Source organism: Manis javanica, chromosome 6 (assembly GCF_040802235.1).
Source record: "Manis javanica isolate MJ-LG chromosome 6, MJ_LKY, whole genome shotgun sequence".
Classification (NCBI taxonomy): domain Eukaryota; kingdom Metazoa; phylum Chordata; class Mammalia; order Pholidota; family Manidae; genus Manis; species Manis javanica.
Window position 1 is genome coordinate 72,902,846 of NC_133161.1, and position 19,818 is coordinate 72,922,663.

At 36.8% G+C, this 19,818-nt stretch overlaps 2 protein-coding genes across 3 annotated transcripts in view; both read right to left on the reverse strand.

Moving 5' to 3' along the window:
* Window positions 1-19,818, reverse strand: part of CDK14 (cyclin dependent kinase 14) — an 835,688-nt gene that overhangs the window by 761,629 nt on the left and 54,241 nt on the right. For both annotated transcript variants that reach the window (XM_073238870.1, XM_073238871.1), the window contains exon 3: window positions 11,990-12,036. The gene's annotated coding sequence lies outside the window, so the exon portion shown is untranslated. The remainder of the gene's footprint in view (window positions 1-11,989; window positions 12,037-19,818) is intronic.
* On the reverse strand, window positions 1,618-19,169 carry PTTG1IP2 (PTTG1IP family member 2). Its single transcript, XM_073240001.1, has 6 exons — window positions 18,815-19,169; window positions 14,694-14,703; window positions 11,992-12,036; window positions 5,883-5,978; window positions 4,462-4,555; window positions 1,618-1,786 (listed from the first exon to the last, which is right to left on the reverse strand). Exons 1-6 carry the CDS (start codon window positions 19,058-19,060, stop codon window positions 1,618-1,620), a joined length of 660 nt encoding a protein of 219 aa, XP_073096102.1. The 5' UTR covers window positions 19,061-19,169.

Genomic DNA, 19,818 nt, shown 5'->3' on the forward strand with positions numbered 1-19,818 from the left:
TTTTCAACCTCTTTCTAAGAAAAGGCAATGATGACTCAGCTAATTTTAAAAAATGCCAAATACAAAATCTGTATAAATAATAATATGGCTTCTATTCTGAGACTGTAATATTACTGCTATTTTAATATTTAGAGCTCAAGTGACCTATTTGATCATTACTACAAGACTAGTTGTCTCCAGTGACAGAAAACCTATGGATGCTTAATGAATCCTTAATCCTGAATTCATTTTCTAGAGGAGTTTGGACCAAGAGCCAAGAGGGGTGATATTACCACTACTCCTGGAAAATAACTGGAAGTGAGGAGCATCATAATCAAATAAAAACACCATGTAAAACATACATTTTTCAGGTTCTATATTTTCCTATTCCACAAGTCAGAAGTCTGCTTCCTCTGTGTCTCCAGGGAACACTCATAAGACTACCAGAGGCACATAGGTTACAAATCACTTCCCAATCTGTAAGTCCAGAGGACACTCATGAATCTCTCTCCCTCTATATTCAGATCTCCCTTTCTTGATCTCTGTGACACCACTGTCTCCCACTTGTCCATCTTCTTAATTCCTTTTAAGGAGTCCTTTAATATGAGCATTTCCCTTGGGCTTGGAGATTATTCTCCTGGGTGGAAAATAATCCTGCCTCATGAATTTGACTACATTTTATTCTCTATAATCAATCTAGCATAACTAATTATTCTCAATCTGTGAACAGATAACTGTTTCTACCTAAAATAAATAAATGCCTGGCCTTGTGCTCTTTTCAAAGCATTTCTCCAAAGCCCAGTTTGTCATGTAATTTAAAATGGAGGGAGAAAAATGAAGAGACAGCATCATTCTCTGTAGTCCTCCGGTTTGGTTTTCAACCCTAGAAGCAGCAATCACGCTGCACATCAGCTCCCCTCCACAAATAGCTTTTAGGGACAGTTAGTGATGCTGTTACCACCAAAACAATTTCTGCATAACAAGACCTAGGTGTTGGCAGTGGAGTGCGGATGTGCTTGGAGACATTTCATTCTTGCCCCTGAGGATTATCCTGCTCCTTGTCCTGGAAGCCCAGAGCAGCACAATAATCTAGATGCCGCAAAGCTATTTGTAATGGTAATTATAAAGGACTTGCAGCACTCTTTCCTCCATCATATTCTGATTTAAAATTTCTTATAGTCCAACTACCCAGGTGAATGGGGAGCCACAGTTCTGACTTCATTTGAGGTTCAGGATCCAGGCCTGGGTGGAGGAGTGGAAGTGCCTGCTAAGAGCTGTACATGATGAGCTGAAGGGAGCCAAGATTTAAGTCCTGGTTAAGAGGGAGCCTTGTAAGGAAGGGAGAGTTTAAAGAATCAATTGAGAGGAGTGGATAGAGGGTTGGCCAGCTAGGTAAGATGAAGTTAATTAATTTGGGAAAAGCCTGCAAGGATTCCTTAGATGAAAGGTCATCTTTCATCAAGATGCTTTCATGGACTGAGAGTTGGAAGAACTTGAAAAGCTATTAATATCCCCTTTGGGTTGGACATTTTTAACTCTTCTCTATCAACATTGTGGTTTTACCCATCTTAGACTAGCTACTGAAGTTACAAGAATGTCTCCTAGAAATGAGAAAAGTGAAATCTGCTGTCATGTTTCCTAGTCATACTTAAATTTTGATGCCTGGTATAAGTAAGGAAAAGACTTCCTCCTGTGAGTTCCTGAAAGAGCCTTGGACATCCCATCAAATAAGTTAAAACACTTGCCAGGAGTAGGTTCATGGTGAACATAAATTGTGTGTGGTCTTCCCGGAATACAGACTTGAGTTCTGTTCAAAATGATGGTGAATTTAGAATTAGTGAGGTTTATTTTCAGAACAGTTAAGGTTATAATTGGAATTATTTTATTAGGTAGACATTTATATAACTTTTCATTATCATTGCTTTATTACTTTAAATTTCCTCTTAATTATCCACTAAGAGAATTAGAGTGTTTGATTAAGAACACACTTAAAATAAGTAGAATATCATTCTAAATATCAATAAATTAGTAGTAGAATTAACAATTGTTTGTTTACTTGTCTATGTACCCTTCACAGGATGTAAGCTCATAAAGGCAAGGATTTTTATCCTTGTTATTTATAATTATATCCCTAGTAACAACACTGCCGAGGGCACAATAAATACTCAATAACTATTTGCTTAAATAGATGAGAGTCAAGGAAGCACTGAGTCCATGAGCAAGTAAAACATTTATATTTTCTAATATTTGAAACTCTTAAAAGTGCTTTAACTCTTAAATCATATTTGCTGAATAATGAGAATATTAGATCAGTTGTAGTAATCAGTATTTTGATGCCCCATTCTTCACTCAAGGAGCAGAAACGAAAGGTGGGTGTTTCTGGAACTCAATCAAAATCTTTGTATTATGAAGTGTAATAAGTCCTTGATGAGACAAATTTCTCTAGCAGAATACAGTACTCACTGAATTAAAAGGTCTAAAAGGAATCCAGAAGAAATGGAAAAAGAAGAGATGATGGGTAAATTAGCAGAGGTAAACCAGAACTGAGTACAACTGTTGAACCTTATTTGCAAAGAGGCTTCAGGGTTTTCCTTTTAAACTGCAGATAAAAGAAACCTCAGAGATGGATATTTGCTCAGGCCCCAATTCTCTTGTGGGTATAATTTGTCACTTTACTCATAAGCACTGTACAGAAAAGTGATGACATCTTTGAGACACCAAGATCCTGAGAAGAAAATATAAAAAAGAAAAAACAACATGTTTGCTACAACCTCCTGCCACATGTAATATACCCTACTGGTTCTTCCTTCTGGATATATTTTTATCCTAGAGGTAAAGAATAAGGAATTATCTTCCATCTTACCCTGTCTTTTATCCTTGTATATTAATAAGGAATGGATATAAAATCTTAAACCCAGAAAAATACAGAGGCCTAGACAAAATAGAGGTCTTAAGTAAACAAAGAGAACATTTAGCCAGAATTTATCTTTTTATAGGCACATTTTACTCACAGATGGGCACTTATCTTATCTATAGGTCTGTCTATCTTGTCTATGGTCTTTCTTGGAAAAGGTGTATAATCTGAAGGAAGAAAATGATACCATGCTGGGCTGAGGAGAATGGAGAAAAACAAATTTCTCAACATGTATGGACAATAGAAATACTTTCCATACCTTCTGTGAATTCCTTTTGAAAAAGTTACTTGAGGATGTACTCCAGGAAAAAAGTGAATCCTAAAAAGAAGACAATATGGGATCTAAAAAATTCTTTTAGTTCAGTATAGCAGTGAAAAGAAATTGATTTTGTAAGTAAGAACAAGAAGTCAAAGGACTTTTACAAGGTCTATAAGATGATATTTTGAATGAATACATTTTACTAAATACCATGATGAATGATTGTAGTAATGGTAGTAAGATCCAGGTGTCCTTCTTGACAAGAAATAGTGAAGTTAATTAAAAACTCTAGAAAGTGCAAAACCTGTACAGGAAAGTCACAATGTGAACATAAAACAAGTTGAAATGTAGTAATTTCGAGAAATGAAAAGTAAGGAAAGAGAATCTATTTGATCTTGAAACTAGATAATTCTCCTTCAAGCAATACAGGTTATTGACAAAGAATTACATTTCCTATTTCCACTTTGATTCTTCACTGAACAATATTTATACAATCACAATATTTTATTATTTTTATTAGTTTAAAAATTTTTAATTCAAACTATAGAGTAAGCATTTCAAGGTATAAATATAGTTACAGAACAGAATATAAATATTATATCCTTGACAAGGTCAAATGAGTGAGAAAGCTAACGGAGTTTAAGAGATAGAGGGAGGATAGAATAGATGGAAGTATAGGGTTCCAAATTTTCTTAAATAATGGGAGAAATATTGATAGACATAGAGCACTAAATAGATTACTCAAACCCAAAAAGATAACCCAACAGAGGAAACACTAGTAATCTTAAGAGCTAATAATGAAAAACAATAGTTAAAATTTAAAAATAACAGAATAATACCATCTACTAATAGCAAAATAACAAAAATATTGATACTGAAAGATAAATTTTTCAGCTTTCATGACAGGGATTCAATAGATAACATCTAAAGTCAATAAATCATGAAAAGGAGATACAACCATATTGTTCAAATATATGGAGGTAACCAAAAGAAGAACTATGAATAGAATCATATTAAAAGGATTCCTTCATGAGCGGGGTGGCAATAAGAGGTGGAGTGGAGGATGAGAAAGTTAAACTTTTCATTTTACAATTTTCTGTACTTTCTAAACTTCTTTCTTTATCATATGGATATATTATTTTTATTACATTAAAAAGGTAAAACATGATGACTAGCATTTTCTTCAATGATATTATCCCCAAAAGCATTCTTACAACAGATAAAATGATTTCTTACAATTTTAGATTCAAATTATAGAGTAATCGTTTCAAGGTATAAATATAGTTACAGAACTATAGAGATTACATACTCCTGCAGGTAATAGTGATAGAAGCAGCAAGACCAAATGAATGCTGTAGTTAATATTGCAATGAGTAGAAGCATCAGGAATCCAAACATGTCAACTGAAATGTATGAAGAGAAATATATTTTAAGTTAACAGAAGACTAATAATTTATTACATTGTCATCATTTTTAGTATCATGCAGTCTGATTCTTAAATACAAATTCACAAGTCCTTGTTGAAAATAATACAATAACACACACCACATACTCTAATAAAACTACCATTAACACAGCAATCACTAACACTTGAAAATAATCTGGATTGCTAAAAGGAGATAATGTCTTTGGTCTCCAAACTGGCAAGTTATTAGGCCACTAGGGTTTTTTGTTTTGTTTTTTCCTTTATTTTATCTCTACATTCATTCTAGGCAACATCTCAACATATAAAATAGTATATCCCTTAGGTTGCTGTTTCTATGAAGATACACATAGACAGCAAGAGACGGTTTTATTATGTGAGTTTCAGCAGTTCCTTTATCAAAGAGACAACCAATGCTCACTGCGAAAGCAGATTTCCAGCACTTGTAAACTTTTCCCCCTCAGTACTATGAATTTATCAGCCTGGTGTATGTAGAAAGTGCAAGGAGAAGGACAGAGCATGAAAGAGGAGACTAGGGTTCCCATCATACTAAGTATAGGAAGTGTTACTTGTTTATACATTCCTTGTTGGAAATAATCCTTATAGTTCCTGAGGAAAACAGGGCTTGAGGGCAAAATTTACGTTTTCTCACTTCAGTTAAAAAAGCATGGGCAACTGGTGTTCTAGATTGGGTTTTCTCATGTACTTAGGGTTTACCTGGAAAGGTTTTGTTTCAACTTTTTTTGAAATCTTCTTAAAAGGTTGCAGTTCATTGCTTCGCTAAGTATCTGGTAACAAACCAAAATTACAACATTACAGATGTAATTTAAAGATTCTTTGATGATTGAGATTGTTCAGTCCTAGGGAGCCATCCTGAATGGTAGGTAATTCAGTATACAATACACTGGCTGAGGAGATATTAATTATAGTAAAGCTACTGGGCTCAATAGGTCTCACCCTAGGACTAGCTTATCAGAAATTCCTAGAGTTCCTGAAACAATGTAATAACATAAACTTACCTTCACTGGGTTATTGTTATCATACATCAGAAAATTTTAGAGATAACAGTATCTAACAACTGGCTTGCTAAGGCAGCCACCAATCAGAACCAATGTTGACCTAGTTTGAGTCAGCACTGTCTGGAAATAACCAGTATCAGCCTGTATCAGGGGAAACATCATTGAACAGATTTGTTATATTTTAATAAAGCAAATGCAGTAATTTATAATCCTTCAAGCATAGCAAATCGCTAGCATTTGTAATTTAATTGAAAAAAGTACAGAAAAATTCAAATAAAGACAACTCACCTCTACAGTTTAACCAATAAATATAACTGATTTGATGCCCAAAGTTCAGAAAACAAACTTTTTTGCAAACCATTTCTTCACTACACCAAAAACATTGTATTTGGAAAGAGAAAAATAAAAGCAGTGTTCAATATAATAACCACAAGCCCAGTAAGTTTTAGTACTACTTCAAGAAATGTTCAATAAATTACAGCCATCCTCCTCCTACTACTCATCATTCTATTATTATTATTTGTAGTAGATGCTGGTGGTGGTCTGCCCAGACCTCCTTTTCCAGGCCCAGGCACCTGAACCCCAGCAGCAGTGAGTGTTGGCTGGCAATGGCTCAAGCGGTCCTTGTTGAATTGTCCTCAAAGGACGGAGACTACCTTGCCTGTGAGAATACTTGCCTCTCTGCCAGTAACTGACTGATATATGAGGTTCCAAATAGTGGGCATCCTTCCAGGGACAGTTCTACTATGTGAATTTTTTGCCCCAGGGTTGCCCAGGTTCAAGCCAAGGGTAAACTTTACCTGAGACCGTATCTTTGCTTAACTCTTGTCCCCTACTTGCACTGAGTCCCTTACTCCTTTACGGAGTTTTGCTGAATAGCAGTCACCCAAGAAATCCCATGTTCTCTTTCTCAGGATCTGTGTTGAGGGACATTATTTCACAAAAGTAGTAAAGTAGGACTTTAGTAGGTGGGGTTTTTTTCTTCCTCCAAAACCCTTCCCATTCTCTTGACTGTAGCACTCACTCTTTCCCCCAGGATTCCTCCTCTGTTACATGTGATCCCGGTGTGCTGTCAACCGACCTTGCCTCACCACCTCAGCCCTTTGGCTCACTGGCCCAGTAAATAGTGCTGGTCAGGACTTGAGACCCAAAGAGGACCAGTCAGAATATTCTTTGGAGTGTCATGCAGACATTGGGAGAGATCTGCTGGAAGCCAGCCTCTTCCCAGCTGTATGGAGAATGTCCATTTGCCATAGAAGACAATGAGGTCAATACACAGAGGGAGGCAAAGCTGGGAGATGGAAAGAGGGCAGAAATGGGAGTAATATCCTTTAAGAGTCAGCTGGGCATGAAGCCAAGGCTGCTCCTGGACTCCCCAGTTTTGTGAGTCAATAAATTCCCCTTCTTATTAAATTAGAGTTAGGTTTATGTCACTTACCACAAAAAGATTTGAATAATAACTTACCTAAGTCTAAAACTCTTCAGAGAAGAACTTCACATTACTCAGAGGAACAGTATAATATATTCAACATCCTACCAATATATTCAACATTGGTAATGCATAATTTAAGACAAATTACATAGATTTTTTTCCTTGTAGTTAAAGAAGGTGACCCATATAAATATGAAGCTATGCCAACTTCAGACTTTTACAAGAATGACAATTGAGAAGTCAGCTAAAAGACTTTAGAATGATAGTTAATATTGCTCCATAGGAAACTAAAGTATTTGTTTTAGGGTAGAACTCTTTTAATAAGCTTATATGGATACCAAAATTCATATTTTTATGAGCAAATGTCATTAAAATGAGGAAATGTAGAATTGGAGAAGGTACATAAAAATGTTTACTGGTTTGTTAACACTGTATAAATCAAATGGTTTAATATTATACCAGCAAAAATATACTAAATAAGTGTTATTGTGCAAAGAGGTATCTTAAAGTAGTGGGCACTGAGAGAGATCAAAATAGCAGTTACTAATTATATGGGCAAATGCTAGATATAGCAGAGGTTACACAGGTATATAAAGCGCTATTCTTGTTTTCTAGAGGGTGATGATTAATTGGCAGGTATAATATGGACAGTCAACAAAAAGCAAAATCTCTAAATGGCAGAAAATAATAATTTCAAAAGGAGTGGGACAGATATAAAGTGTAATAGGAGTTCATAAGAAAAATACTCAGAGTTGGAATGACTAGATACAATTTCTTTCAGCAAACGGGCAGTAAAATCTGCACAGGAAAGGGGAGGGCATTAGACATGGAAGCCAGGGCAGAAGGAAAGAATAGGCACCCACTATGGCATGAAAATCTCTCATGGAATTTGGTGGAATTATTTGAAAAAGGTAAGCTTCTCTCAGAATGTGATGGCCAAACTAAGGAGTTTGTATTTTATCTTCACAATAGGAATTCAACTGAATTATTTTGCGCTAAAAGGTGACATGCTCAAAGTGCTAATTTAATATAATGAGAAAGGCATCAGAAGGGACTTCAGGGACTGGGAGAAGTCTAGGATTGTTCCAGCCAAGAGAAAAGATATAGAAGGATTGATAGGACTTTGTGAACTGCAGATGGAGAAAAGGGAAGGGAAAGGAGCCAAAGGTTTCTGAAGTTATGGGTTTAGAACATGCTACCAGAAAAAGTAAAGTAGCAAATAAAAGGAGCTTCTTTGGAGAAGGAAAATGACAAATTGAGTTATAGAAATTTTAAGCTTGAGGTGATGAAAAACTGCAGGAAGAAATGTCAATCAAGCAACTTTGAGGTGACCCCAAAGCCCAAGGGAATATTAGGTCTAAGGATGTAGGTTTGAGATTTCCTTACATGGGGGTACAGAGAGGTCATGGCAGTAGTGAGATAGCACAAGGGTGAGAGCACAGTATAATAAAGCAATTAGGAGGATGAGGAAGGAAATGAAGAGGAGATTGTAAAGGAAATATAGAGGTGAGGGCAGAAGCAGCAAGGTAAAGCCCAGATCACAACGTAAGGAGCAAGTTTCTAGTGTGAGTGACTGGTTGGAAAGGTCATTGCACTTGGTCATGGAGAATCTTTTGTAACCTCTGAATCAGTTTGATAAGGATTAAATCAGACAGTGTGATAAGGCAGACAAGGGACAATAGACTTTAGCTGCTTGAAAGAAACAAGGTTTGGTTTGTTTTTTTCCATTTTTGTCTGAATTCTGAAAGAAAAGATGTTAATACAGAGAAATAAATTGAATTTGTCACAGAGGGGACAAGGAAATGAGACAGACTCTGAGTTTGTGAATGTGCATGTGTTTCCAAGTCTGATGCATACATAGAAGTAAAGACTAAGGAATTAGTCTTGGAACTGATAATCAACTTCTTAAGGGGAAAAGAAGTGTAAGAGAAAAGACACTGAATTGATTAGGAAGAAAAATGAAGGAACTTGAACCTGATGGATGGCCTGAAACTTCCCCAGGAAAATCAAGCTCCAGAAGGATGGTCATGCCCAGAGCAGGTAAGGTATTGGGAATAGCTGCCTTGAAGAATAATCTAAGAAACTGGTCCTCCACACATTTTTTTTTCAGCTGAGAGACTCCTGATAGGTGATATCCACATGTTTAGTGGTATATTGAGATTCAGATGCATGATCCTGTCCATTTTCCTCTATTCCCTGCCTTTACACATACACACACACAACACAAAATTTTTGGAAAATAAGTATCAAAGTAGTCATCTTTGTAAGGGTGCAAGGTATGGCATTTATAAATGCATCTTACAAGCAAGTGAGTAATGGTTATTTCCTATGAACCGTGCAATAGATTAGGTGGACTGTGGGAGATTTTTTTTGAAAACCTAGTGGATTTGCTGTGACTTCGCTCCTTTCTGTCTCAACCCATAATCCTTATCAAGACGCAATGAATGAGAAAGATGTGATTATGGAGAACACCTAGAATCTATTCTGATTTATTTTTTTAGTCAGTTGCAAAACTCAGTCTTTTAATAGTCATGAGCAAAAAGACAAAGAGAAAATACAACTTTCATTATTATGACATCATGATTGAAACTGCCATTATGGCTTATGTTTGTAAACTGTTTGAGATACACTATCTTGTTACACCATAAAGTATATTAAATATAATTCAATCTTTTCATGGGTCAAATGTTCATTCAGTTTAATAGTTATGGAATACTGTCATGTGCTGGGAAATGTGTAAGGTATTCCAGATGCAAAGATGAATAAAACATGCACTTTGTCCTCAGGGAACTGAGAATGGGGAAAGCTGAACATGCAAACAGTTTAATGATATGTTACAATTCAAAATGTACATGTTAAATATCCAAAAGAGAGTTATAGAGGAATTCCTTTAAGAGAAAGCATAAGAATGGATAAAGATGAGTAAGAATGACAAATTTTATCAGTTTGGAGGCTGAAATTTACACCTAAAGCCTCAATTTTTATCTATAAAATCAGAGACAATTCATCAGTTGGAAATGAGTGAGTGTGGGATAATATTGGAACTCTAAGGATGGCAACAAATTATTAGAATTGTTGCTGTAGGCAATTTTAGGAAATGTTGCTAACCAAAGGCAAACAATGGATAGTATTTGTTTCCTATTTGGGTGAGACCAGAAATTATGGATTTGTGGGTACACTAATGCAGGTCAGGGGCATTTGACTAGTGGTGGGTTTTGCACCCTGCAATGAAATAACAGGTCTGGGCAAGGATCAAAGCTGCTAACATTATAAAATAATAGACAACAGACCTTATTTGCCTCCTAATAAAAGCCCTTGGCATGAAGTATTTCTGCTAGGAGATTAAGCCGAATCTGATCAAGCCCTCCTATGTTATTAGCAGTTTAGAAGAACAGGGAAAAGAGGAACCTGCTAAAGCACATCATGGGGATGTGATGAGCAAAATCTACACTGTAGGAAACTCAGTAGGACAAACAATTCAGTTTCTGCAACAAATAGGTTGCAATGAGGAAAGAGAGAGAGAGAGAGGAGAAGGAACATATACATAAAAAGAGATTTAAGGGATGTATCAGCCAACTGTAGGGTATGGATTTAATTCAAATGAACTTTTTTAAAAAGTATGAAACAAGAGAAATGAGATTATTTCCTGGATGCTTGATGATATTAAGAAGTTATTACTAATTTTGGGGTATGATAATGGACTTGTAATATTTTAAAGCAAAGTCTTTATATCTGTCTCAGAGAGGGAGAGAAATATTTGCAAATGGAATGATATGGTATCCATACTATTATTATTTGCTTCACCTAAGATTGGCCAAGATGGATCTTGTGGATATAAAGTTTTATTATACTGTTTTCATATGTTTGAAATTTTCTATTGTAATAAACAAAGAAAGGCAGAAGAATATTCTATTCAAGTGAACAGACACGAGAATTCCCAGGAAGGAAGGGAGTCCACAGGAGAAGGCCAGTAAACTGAAGGAAAAAATTAGAGATTAAAGGGCTTGAGGACAGGCAGGTACAGTGTAAGGGAGGGAGAATGAAAGAACCATTGTAAATCCTGCAGGGTTCAGGATGGGCCCATGGGAGTGACTTCTTCATGCGCAGGTGGAGGAAGTCAGGACACTGAGCAACCATGTGTGTCTGAGCCATTGCCAAGGATGGAAAATACATAAGGCGAAAGCAGGAATTGGGTAGAGAAGTGCCTGAGCCAGGAGCCCAGGATCTCATTAAAGCTGAGGAGTGGCCAGATGAAGTTAAGAAGGGGCAAAAAGTGGTACAACCAGAACACTAGGAAAGATGTCAATTACTGGAGTGTGCCTGTTTCTAGTCAGTGACTTTGTGTCTTTGGTGTTAATTGTCAGTTCTCCAATATTGCTTAGAGTGGAATGGTTCTATGAGCATTGCTGCAAAGCTCTCTGCAACATCATTTCCTTCATTACTTATGGCAGTTCCACTTTCTTCCAAATCTGAAGTGAAGAATAATGATGTCAGATGTGTAATCATCAGAAAAGGGTATCTTAGCTACACTGTGGTTGAGGAACAGTGTGTCTTTCCTTTTTTAGTCTTTAGGCAATAGTAGAGCAAGGACATTTTCACTGCATCTCAAAGGGCTGATCTTTTCCTTGACTTAAAAAAGATCTCCCCAAAGTTAATATAATTTTTGCAAGCAAAAATTGCTTAGTTTTTAAAGTATAATTTTCTAGAAGGAAATAATTTAGTATAAATTGTACATGTTTGTACTGAATTATTTCCATCGTTTATTTCTAGATCCTCAAAGAATAGCTTGAAATGCAGAAAATCTTCATAACTGCTACTAGTCATTCCTACTATAAAAAACATTGTGTAAAACAATTTAACATCTTTCAGACTACAACTGTAAATTGTGTTATTATATTTATATAATATATAAACTATATTATAATATTCCCAAGACAATTTCTTCATGTGAAAGTTAACTTACCTTAGTGTTTTCTGTGCACAATTGACAATTTTTCTTTAGGGCACATGCTACAAGAGAACACAATAAAATATAAAAAATGCAAATACAAAGCCTATTTATTGCTCAATTTTATATAAAACTGAATTTCAACTAATCATTCCATTTCATGGCATATTCATCTATACCCCAGGGTTTTGCTTCATTATTTTCATATGTTTAGATATGTTTCCCCATTGGTACTCCTTAAATCCTTACTTTATTATTTTTTCCTATTACTTGGGAAAACATGAAATGGTACCATCCAACTCTGATTAGCCAAGTAAGTTCTAAAAATTAACTTGTAAAAAACAATAAGGAAAAACAAATTGGCAATATCACTGTATATTTATAACATCATACTTTTAAAAACTCTTCTAGTAACTCTTTTGTTATCCAGCATGGTTCTGTCAAAATATTCCTGGTTAACCAGTCATTTAAATATTCAAAAATTGTCCCCATTTGTTTGGCCACCAAGTCTTAAAAACTTCCCCCAAAAGAGGGTTTTCATTGTTTTGTTTGGTAAAAAAATAAACAATATAATTTATATTTGAAAGTCTAGAATAAAAAATATGAGTTTGGAGAAAAGCATTTCAATGGCTCTTTTTATTAGTCCACCATCCCTAGTAACACTATTACTCCAATATACCCTTGTTTTCTTTCTTGTGCTACAGTGACAATAAAGTGATTCTCTCTATTATTTGGAGGGGAGGGTTCACAGGCTCTGCGGGAAGAACAGACCTTTCTATGTAATTTCAAATTGGTTGGTGGCTACAGATCTGATTTGGCTGGGGGAAAACTTAACAATAGTTTTTCAAATTAAGTCCTATTGAGTAATTTACTCCTACTCAAAAGTATCCTTGAAGTCCCCAAGAGATAGGAGAGTTAAGGAAAAGGCAAGGTAAATGGGAAAGATTCTACTGCTTCAGCTCTGATGGGAGCATCTGACTTCAGGGGTAGGAGCCTTGAACAAAAGTCACATGGCAACCACCGTCCTCCAAATTCTACTTGCTTCCCAAAGCTTTTTTTGTTAGCTAAGGTTTTTGTTTTGGAATAACTGAAGACTTACAGAAAAATTGCAGCGATTATACAGGGAGTTCCTGTATAGCCCTCTCCTAGAATCCCCATTGCTAACATCTTACATTACTCTGGTACATTTATCAACACTAAGAAACCAGTATTGGGAGATTTCTTTTAACTGAACTCCAGCTTTTATCAGGATTTCATTAGTTTTACTCTAATGTCCCTTTTCTCTTCCACGATCCAGGATACGACATTGCATCTAGTCATCATGTCTCCTCTGGTCTGTCACAGTTTCTCAGCTTTTCCCTGTCTTTCCTACCTGGACAGTTTTGAGGAGTACTGGTCAAATCTATTGTAGCATGTCCCTCAGTCTGGGTTTGTCTGGGTTTTTCTCATGATTAGAGTGGAGATACAGGTTTTGGGAAAGAACACTGTGGAGGTCAAGTTCCCTCCTTATCACATCAAACCAGCACGTACATGATAGTAACATGTTTGTTTTTCAACTTTTATATGTTTAAATACATGAGAGAAATTTGAAGACAAAGGGCTGCTGCTAGCACTAGTTGGTGAAAGGGCATCTTTGTGTGAACTAAGAAAAGGTGTATCTCTAAAAGGACCAATTTAAAAAATGCTCACCGTTTCTATGGATTTGAGCTGTTTTAACCCTCAGCACCTCTCCCTTCTCCTGGGAAATACAAACCATCTTTCCTCTGCAAAACTCCCTCCTCACCTCTAGACACACAGTACGATTGGTAACTGCCCTCTCTTACACAAACTCCCTGGTCTCCACCAGGCAGTCAAGTCTATGCACCTGAATCAAACTGGGCTAATTCCAGACCACACTCTTTGGTCCAAGGAGAGGGAATATGCCCCAGTCAGGCCAATCAGAATTCTTCCCCCACAATTTACAAATTGAAACTTGAGAGTCAAGGGGTAGTAGGGTGCCTCTTTTCTCTTTGCTTGGAAAGCTGAGAGGATGTGGGCTTGGGGCTGCCAGTAGCTTTGAAAGAAGTCCTGAGGAGGAAAGTAATAGAGAATGAAGATGACAGGGAGAGAAAACAGAAGAAATGGGGAGCTGATGGTGATTTACCCATGTCTAAGGCCCCCTGCATTCCTATTCTTCTCTTGTTTCTCTCAAGTGAGAAGAATTACATTTCTCTTACATGTATAATCTTGGTTTCTTATAATATATTCAAAAACATTCCAGTTACTATACAGCCCACAGCTGTTTCTTTTCACTAAGTCCTGATATTTTCCTTCTTTTCATTGCCACTACTTATTTTTTTCACAAAATTAAAACAGTATTATTGTCTTTACATAGTTACAAAAGTGATACATGTTCAACTTAAGAAGTAAGTATACATAAAAAATAAAAACTGAAGTTCCACCACCCAGAGAAACAGATTCTTCATCTTACTTTAAGCAAATTATTTCCATGATCTGAACTTGGATTTTGCCATCATTTCAGATGGCTCCAACACTAAAATCTTCAACTCCAATATTCTATTCTTTGACTAGAATCCTCTTTCCTTTCCTCTCAATTGCATTTTGACATCACTCAGAACTTCATTTTCCTTGACGTTTCCATTGTTTGCAAATCTGTTTGCCCCTCATAACCTCCTTTCCTTTTCTTGAGCCTGAACCCCATGTCAGTGAATGACCTGACCTGGTTCTATCTAAAAGGTTTAGATTGAGCATTTGTATATCTTGCCTATAGTCTTTCTTACTCTTGCTGGAAAACCAGTGAGGGCCAGCTGAACTATACGACCATGTTGTACACAAAGCAGTAAGTTCCTTCTTTCACTCTATTCTTGATGAGGTACTAATTCTACAGCATTATCACTTACTGGATTCTTCCCATATCCCAAAGGCCTAATTTTTGTATATGTTTTATTTCTAGTCACTTGCTTCCTCTTGATCACATTTTTTTCAAAACTTTTGCAGCATCATTCTCTCCTAGTTCTCTTGGAACATCTCTGGCTATTCTTTTTTAGATTCCTTTACAGGTTCCACTTCCTTAATCGATGTCTAAATTGTTACTCCATAAAATTCTGTCCTTGATCTTCTTCTCTTCTTCCATGAGGAATCACAATTTCAAAATCCTAGAGATGTTAGACATCAACATCATATCAGGTAGCAAAACAAAATCTTTTTTTTTGATTGGCATTGTAATGAATTAAAAAATTAACAATTTAAAAATACAACTGCATCAGATAAGCTGATTCTACAGTTTATCTGCAAGGGAAATTTTTTAAAGAGGTAGGAGAAAAAAGTGGGGGACAGATAACAGGGTTTTTATATTTCTCTATTTGTATCCTTTTATTTTCTTTACTTACTTGGTCTGTTGATTTTTGACATAAGCATGTAAAGTGATTCCATGTGATTTTTAATTTGTCAAGTGCTCTTTTTTATATCTATTAGCTTTTGCTGCACCTATTTCAAACTATGCTGTCAGATAAATAAAGGTTCATAATGTTATCTTCATGTATGGTATTATATATGTCAGTTTAGAATATCACTTATTCTACTTTAAACAGTTTTTACTTTAATGCTATTTTATGTAATATTAATATATTGCTACACTTGCTTTCTTTCTTTGTAGCACTTGCAAGGTTTACCTTAGTTCATCAATTAATTCTTTATTCCTTTATTTCCTCTAGTGGTTTTAAAGTCACACCTCCTTTACTGATTCTATGTAAACTGTTACTTTAAAAATCTTGAGACATCTATTTTATTTGCCTCTATCATTGACTAATCAGGACCTACATTCTCTACCTATATAGGATCCTAATACACTTTTTCTTTCTTCCTTTGCTTCCCCACACCACTTCCCAGGTAGAAATCATCGGGGATTTTAATTACTATTAAGTAGTTAATTATTATTAGCCAATTACTATATTTAAATTGCTATTGTTTTACTGGTTTCTTGCCAAGACTTACTGGTTTCTTTGTTTACTACTCTTTCTGAAATTCTACATTTCTCCTTAGTTCATTTTCATTCTGCTGAATAATATCCTTGAATATCTTTTTCAGAGAGGATCTGTGAGTGATAGCAATCACTCTGAGTACACATAAAATGAACTTAGTATTGGGGATTGTGTAGTAGATGGAAGCGACCAAGAAGTTTACCAAGGGAAAGACAATGAAACCCCACCTCCTACCAGATATCAGCACCCCTAAGTCTAGAGGACAAAGGAAGGGGGTAGATATCAGAGTGCAATACAATAAAAATATTAGAGAGCATGACAAATATTGGTGGTGTGCTTACCATGAGCTGATATAAGCAAATGGATACTTATAGAAATGAAGAGAAAACCTGAAAGCCTTGCCTTATATTCAAATTGTTTAGCCTTCAATTTATTTCCTTGGAGAAATCTGCCTTTTCATCTCATTCTGATATCTTATCTTGACTTTGAGACTTGTTTCACTGATTTGGTTGTTCTCTAGCTCAAAACACTTGTAGGGAAATTCTCATCTGTTGAATTATGTTTACTTCTAGGGTAGATTATTTGTTTTCTGCATGCTATCATATACTCCTAAATTTCATTATTTATTTTGTTAGCTATGCAATGCTTGCATAGTTGCAATATTGCTATTATCATCTTACTAATACTTGTAGAGCTCTGTTCAGACCTTCTATTTGTGCTGACACAGTGTAGATGACATCTTGACCACCTTATCACTGTCCTTGAGATTTTTTTCTGAGAAACTAGTTTTATGGCATTTTATGCTCTATTCACTTAGTTGTTCTCAGCATTTGACAAAGGGAGAAAACTCAGGTGATGCTGTGCCAGCCTTTATTAGAACATCTGAGCTCAACACTCTCTTCTGAAGTTTCATCATTTCCCAGTGCTAGGATTTGCAGTAGTTAACTAGAGGTGTTTCCCATTTCCATAAAGGGGATATCTTTGGATTGTAGATCTAACCCTAAATCCAGTTTGTAGTCCAAGCATTGGTGTTTGCATCATAGTTAGGCCCACTGTTCAGTTTCTCTGTTTCCCTTATTTGTCTTCTATAACCATTTCCTCTGTTGATCTTCAGAACAGGGTAAAGGACACTCACTCAATTTGCATCTCTGTACATCTGGGAGTAGTAATAAAAATTCTTGGAATTTAGTGACTCACTAGTTACTTCTAAGGGGTGCTGATAGTACTTGGAGCATTGCCATGGTTGTGCTATTCTAGTCTGATCCAGAATCTTCTATTTCTTCTCTTGGTTGCCACTTGCTTTTTAGACTATGCTGCATTGTTGTTTGGTTGCTTCCGGCAAAAGAATTTCTCTACATTTCTGGGTTTTTTTAAAACTCATTCATTAGATATTGATTGGAGAACATTCTTAACTCAAGTTCTAAGTGCAAACTGTAACTTCTTGGGAATTGCTTACTAGGAATTCAAATGCAAGCGAAGATCAAGGTTAAAAGCCCTGGGGATCAAAGAAACCTGCTTTTGGGTGAGGTAAGACTTGATGTGAGATTATTCACAAAGTCAGAAAGGCTTATCATTCAGAGCACTAGCAGGGATGTAGGTGGGATCTCCATGAGGGGCTGGAATCTCTTTCTTGGTTTTGCAAGTGAAGCAATCATGATGTCTAAGAAATCATAACCCTGTTAGATGAGAAGGTTGAATGCAAGCAAAAAGAAAAAAAATAGACCATCTAGGCTGGGAAGCAAACACCCAGGGGAGACCTAGGATGGGCTGAACAAGGCTTTCCTTCACGAAGGGAAGCTGTTCCCTCAGAAACACTGCCCAGGCCTGGTCAGCCCTGAGCTAGATAGTCAGAAACTTCAATCTTTGGAGACCAGACTATATATGTCATCTCCGATTCTCGATTTGTTTTGTTTACTCCCTTTTTGTTCTTGCTCAGCATTTGAATAAATTTTGAAAAATTCCAGTATGACTCCAGTTTATTAGGGAACAAAGGGCAGGATTTGTTTCTATACTTGGCCTATGTGTTCAGGCATTATTTGTGGCGAGAACAGAAAGGGGTGGTGGCACTGGAACACTATTCCTCTCGGAACATATATATAGGGATGACCAAGAAGTTAAAAGAAAGAAATCTATGGGAAAGATGAAAAAAGGAAACAAGCTAAGCCTTTTGATTCAGCCTTTCCCCACCCCTATACCTCTTAATGGAGAATCTTATTTCAATGCAGCTGAGAGCTTTGGGTTTGTTTTAGTAAGAAAGCCTGATTCGCTTACAGATATTAACATCCTTGTGGACTCCCAACACCAGACAGCAGTAATTATTCTGTCTTACAGTGTTCATAAAAATGGCAATCTTGGCTTTACATTTTCCAAGTAATTAAAATCCTGTTCTTATTCTCTCTATACAATTCCAATTTAGGATACTAAAATCCTTATTTCCAGGTTTGAGAATTCAATTCAGCATGACTTCAAACATTTCAAAAGTTCTTCAGTTGGGAAGGACAGTGGAGGAAGTCTCCAAACCAAAGTAATTGTTAAGATAAGACAGATTCAGCAATTTGTTAAATAAAACCTTAAGAAGCTAAGAAAAACTAGGTATGGCCATGGAGTGGAGTCTGATTAGAAGAAACCCAACAGCTTATTCACAGCATAAAGCTTATGTATTATGGGACATGCAAAAATTGAGTGTTTGGAAAAAGAGCTTTCCAAAATTTAAAATTGTTTTAAACCGCTTTTCATATTTCAGATAAAGCAAATTAATTCGAGCACAGTTTAAAAGGATTTCGCCAGACGTCGAAAGCCTTTAACGCTGTCTTCCCACTAACACTAAATGGCAACTTTAGAGATGAAAATCTCAGCCTACCTGGAAAGAAACCAAAAAAAAAAATCCAGGCAAACAGAAACAGGGCGGTGGCTGCGCAGGACAGGCGCCAAGGCTCTGAGCCCGGCATAGCTCACCGTCGTCATCTGCTGATTTGGGTCGCTGCTTGCCTCTGTGTCCGGAGATGTGGGAAAAATGATTCTCTGAGAAACTAATAAACAACTGGATGAGAAAGAGGGAGAGGAAAACTGGCAGGAGGATTTGGCCCCGTGCGCATAGCCAGCACATAGTTCCGCGGTCCCGGGTTCCCCCGGTGCCAGGCCAGTGGCACCAGGTACCCGGTCGGACAGGCGGACCCCCTTGGGACTGTCACCGCCCTAGGCCCAACTCCGTCGGAGCAGCTCCTCCCGAGTCTGGACCCCAGCACAATTCACAGAACCTTTGAACTCCTAAAGTTCCAGCCAGTCATGGAATGTTAGTAATGCAATCCCAGTCCGCCCCCAGCTCAGGCTCCCTACGGCCTGGCAACCAGGTACATACAGTTCGTGCTCTGGACATGACAGATTCCTGCTCCGCCGCTGTGTTTGGACAAAGACCTGGATTCTAATTTCCACTGCTCAATAGCGTGTGAAGCAGTTGCAGCTTTCTGTGCTTTTTTCCTCAGACTTAAATGAACCTACCATCCACCGCGCCTCAGGGGGTTTGTTGTGCTGTAGATCAGCGGTGAGGTCCTGAAACACACAGCTCTGTCCGTCCTTCCTCTTGTCCTTGACTAGACTGTGGCCCTATGGAACGCTTTAATATATTTTCCAAAAATATGGTGTATTTTAAGTGGTATGCTGATGAATACCTTCTATTTTCAGAGTTTAGTTATGAATTTTTCTTAAGTTATCATTGATATACAATATTATGAAAGTTTCACATGAGCAACATTGTGGTTACAACATTCACCTATATTATCAAGTCCCCCCTTCCCCACCCCATTGCAGTCACTGTCCATCAGCATAGTAAGATGCTACAGAGTCATTACTTGTGTTCTCTGTGCT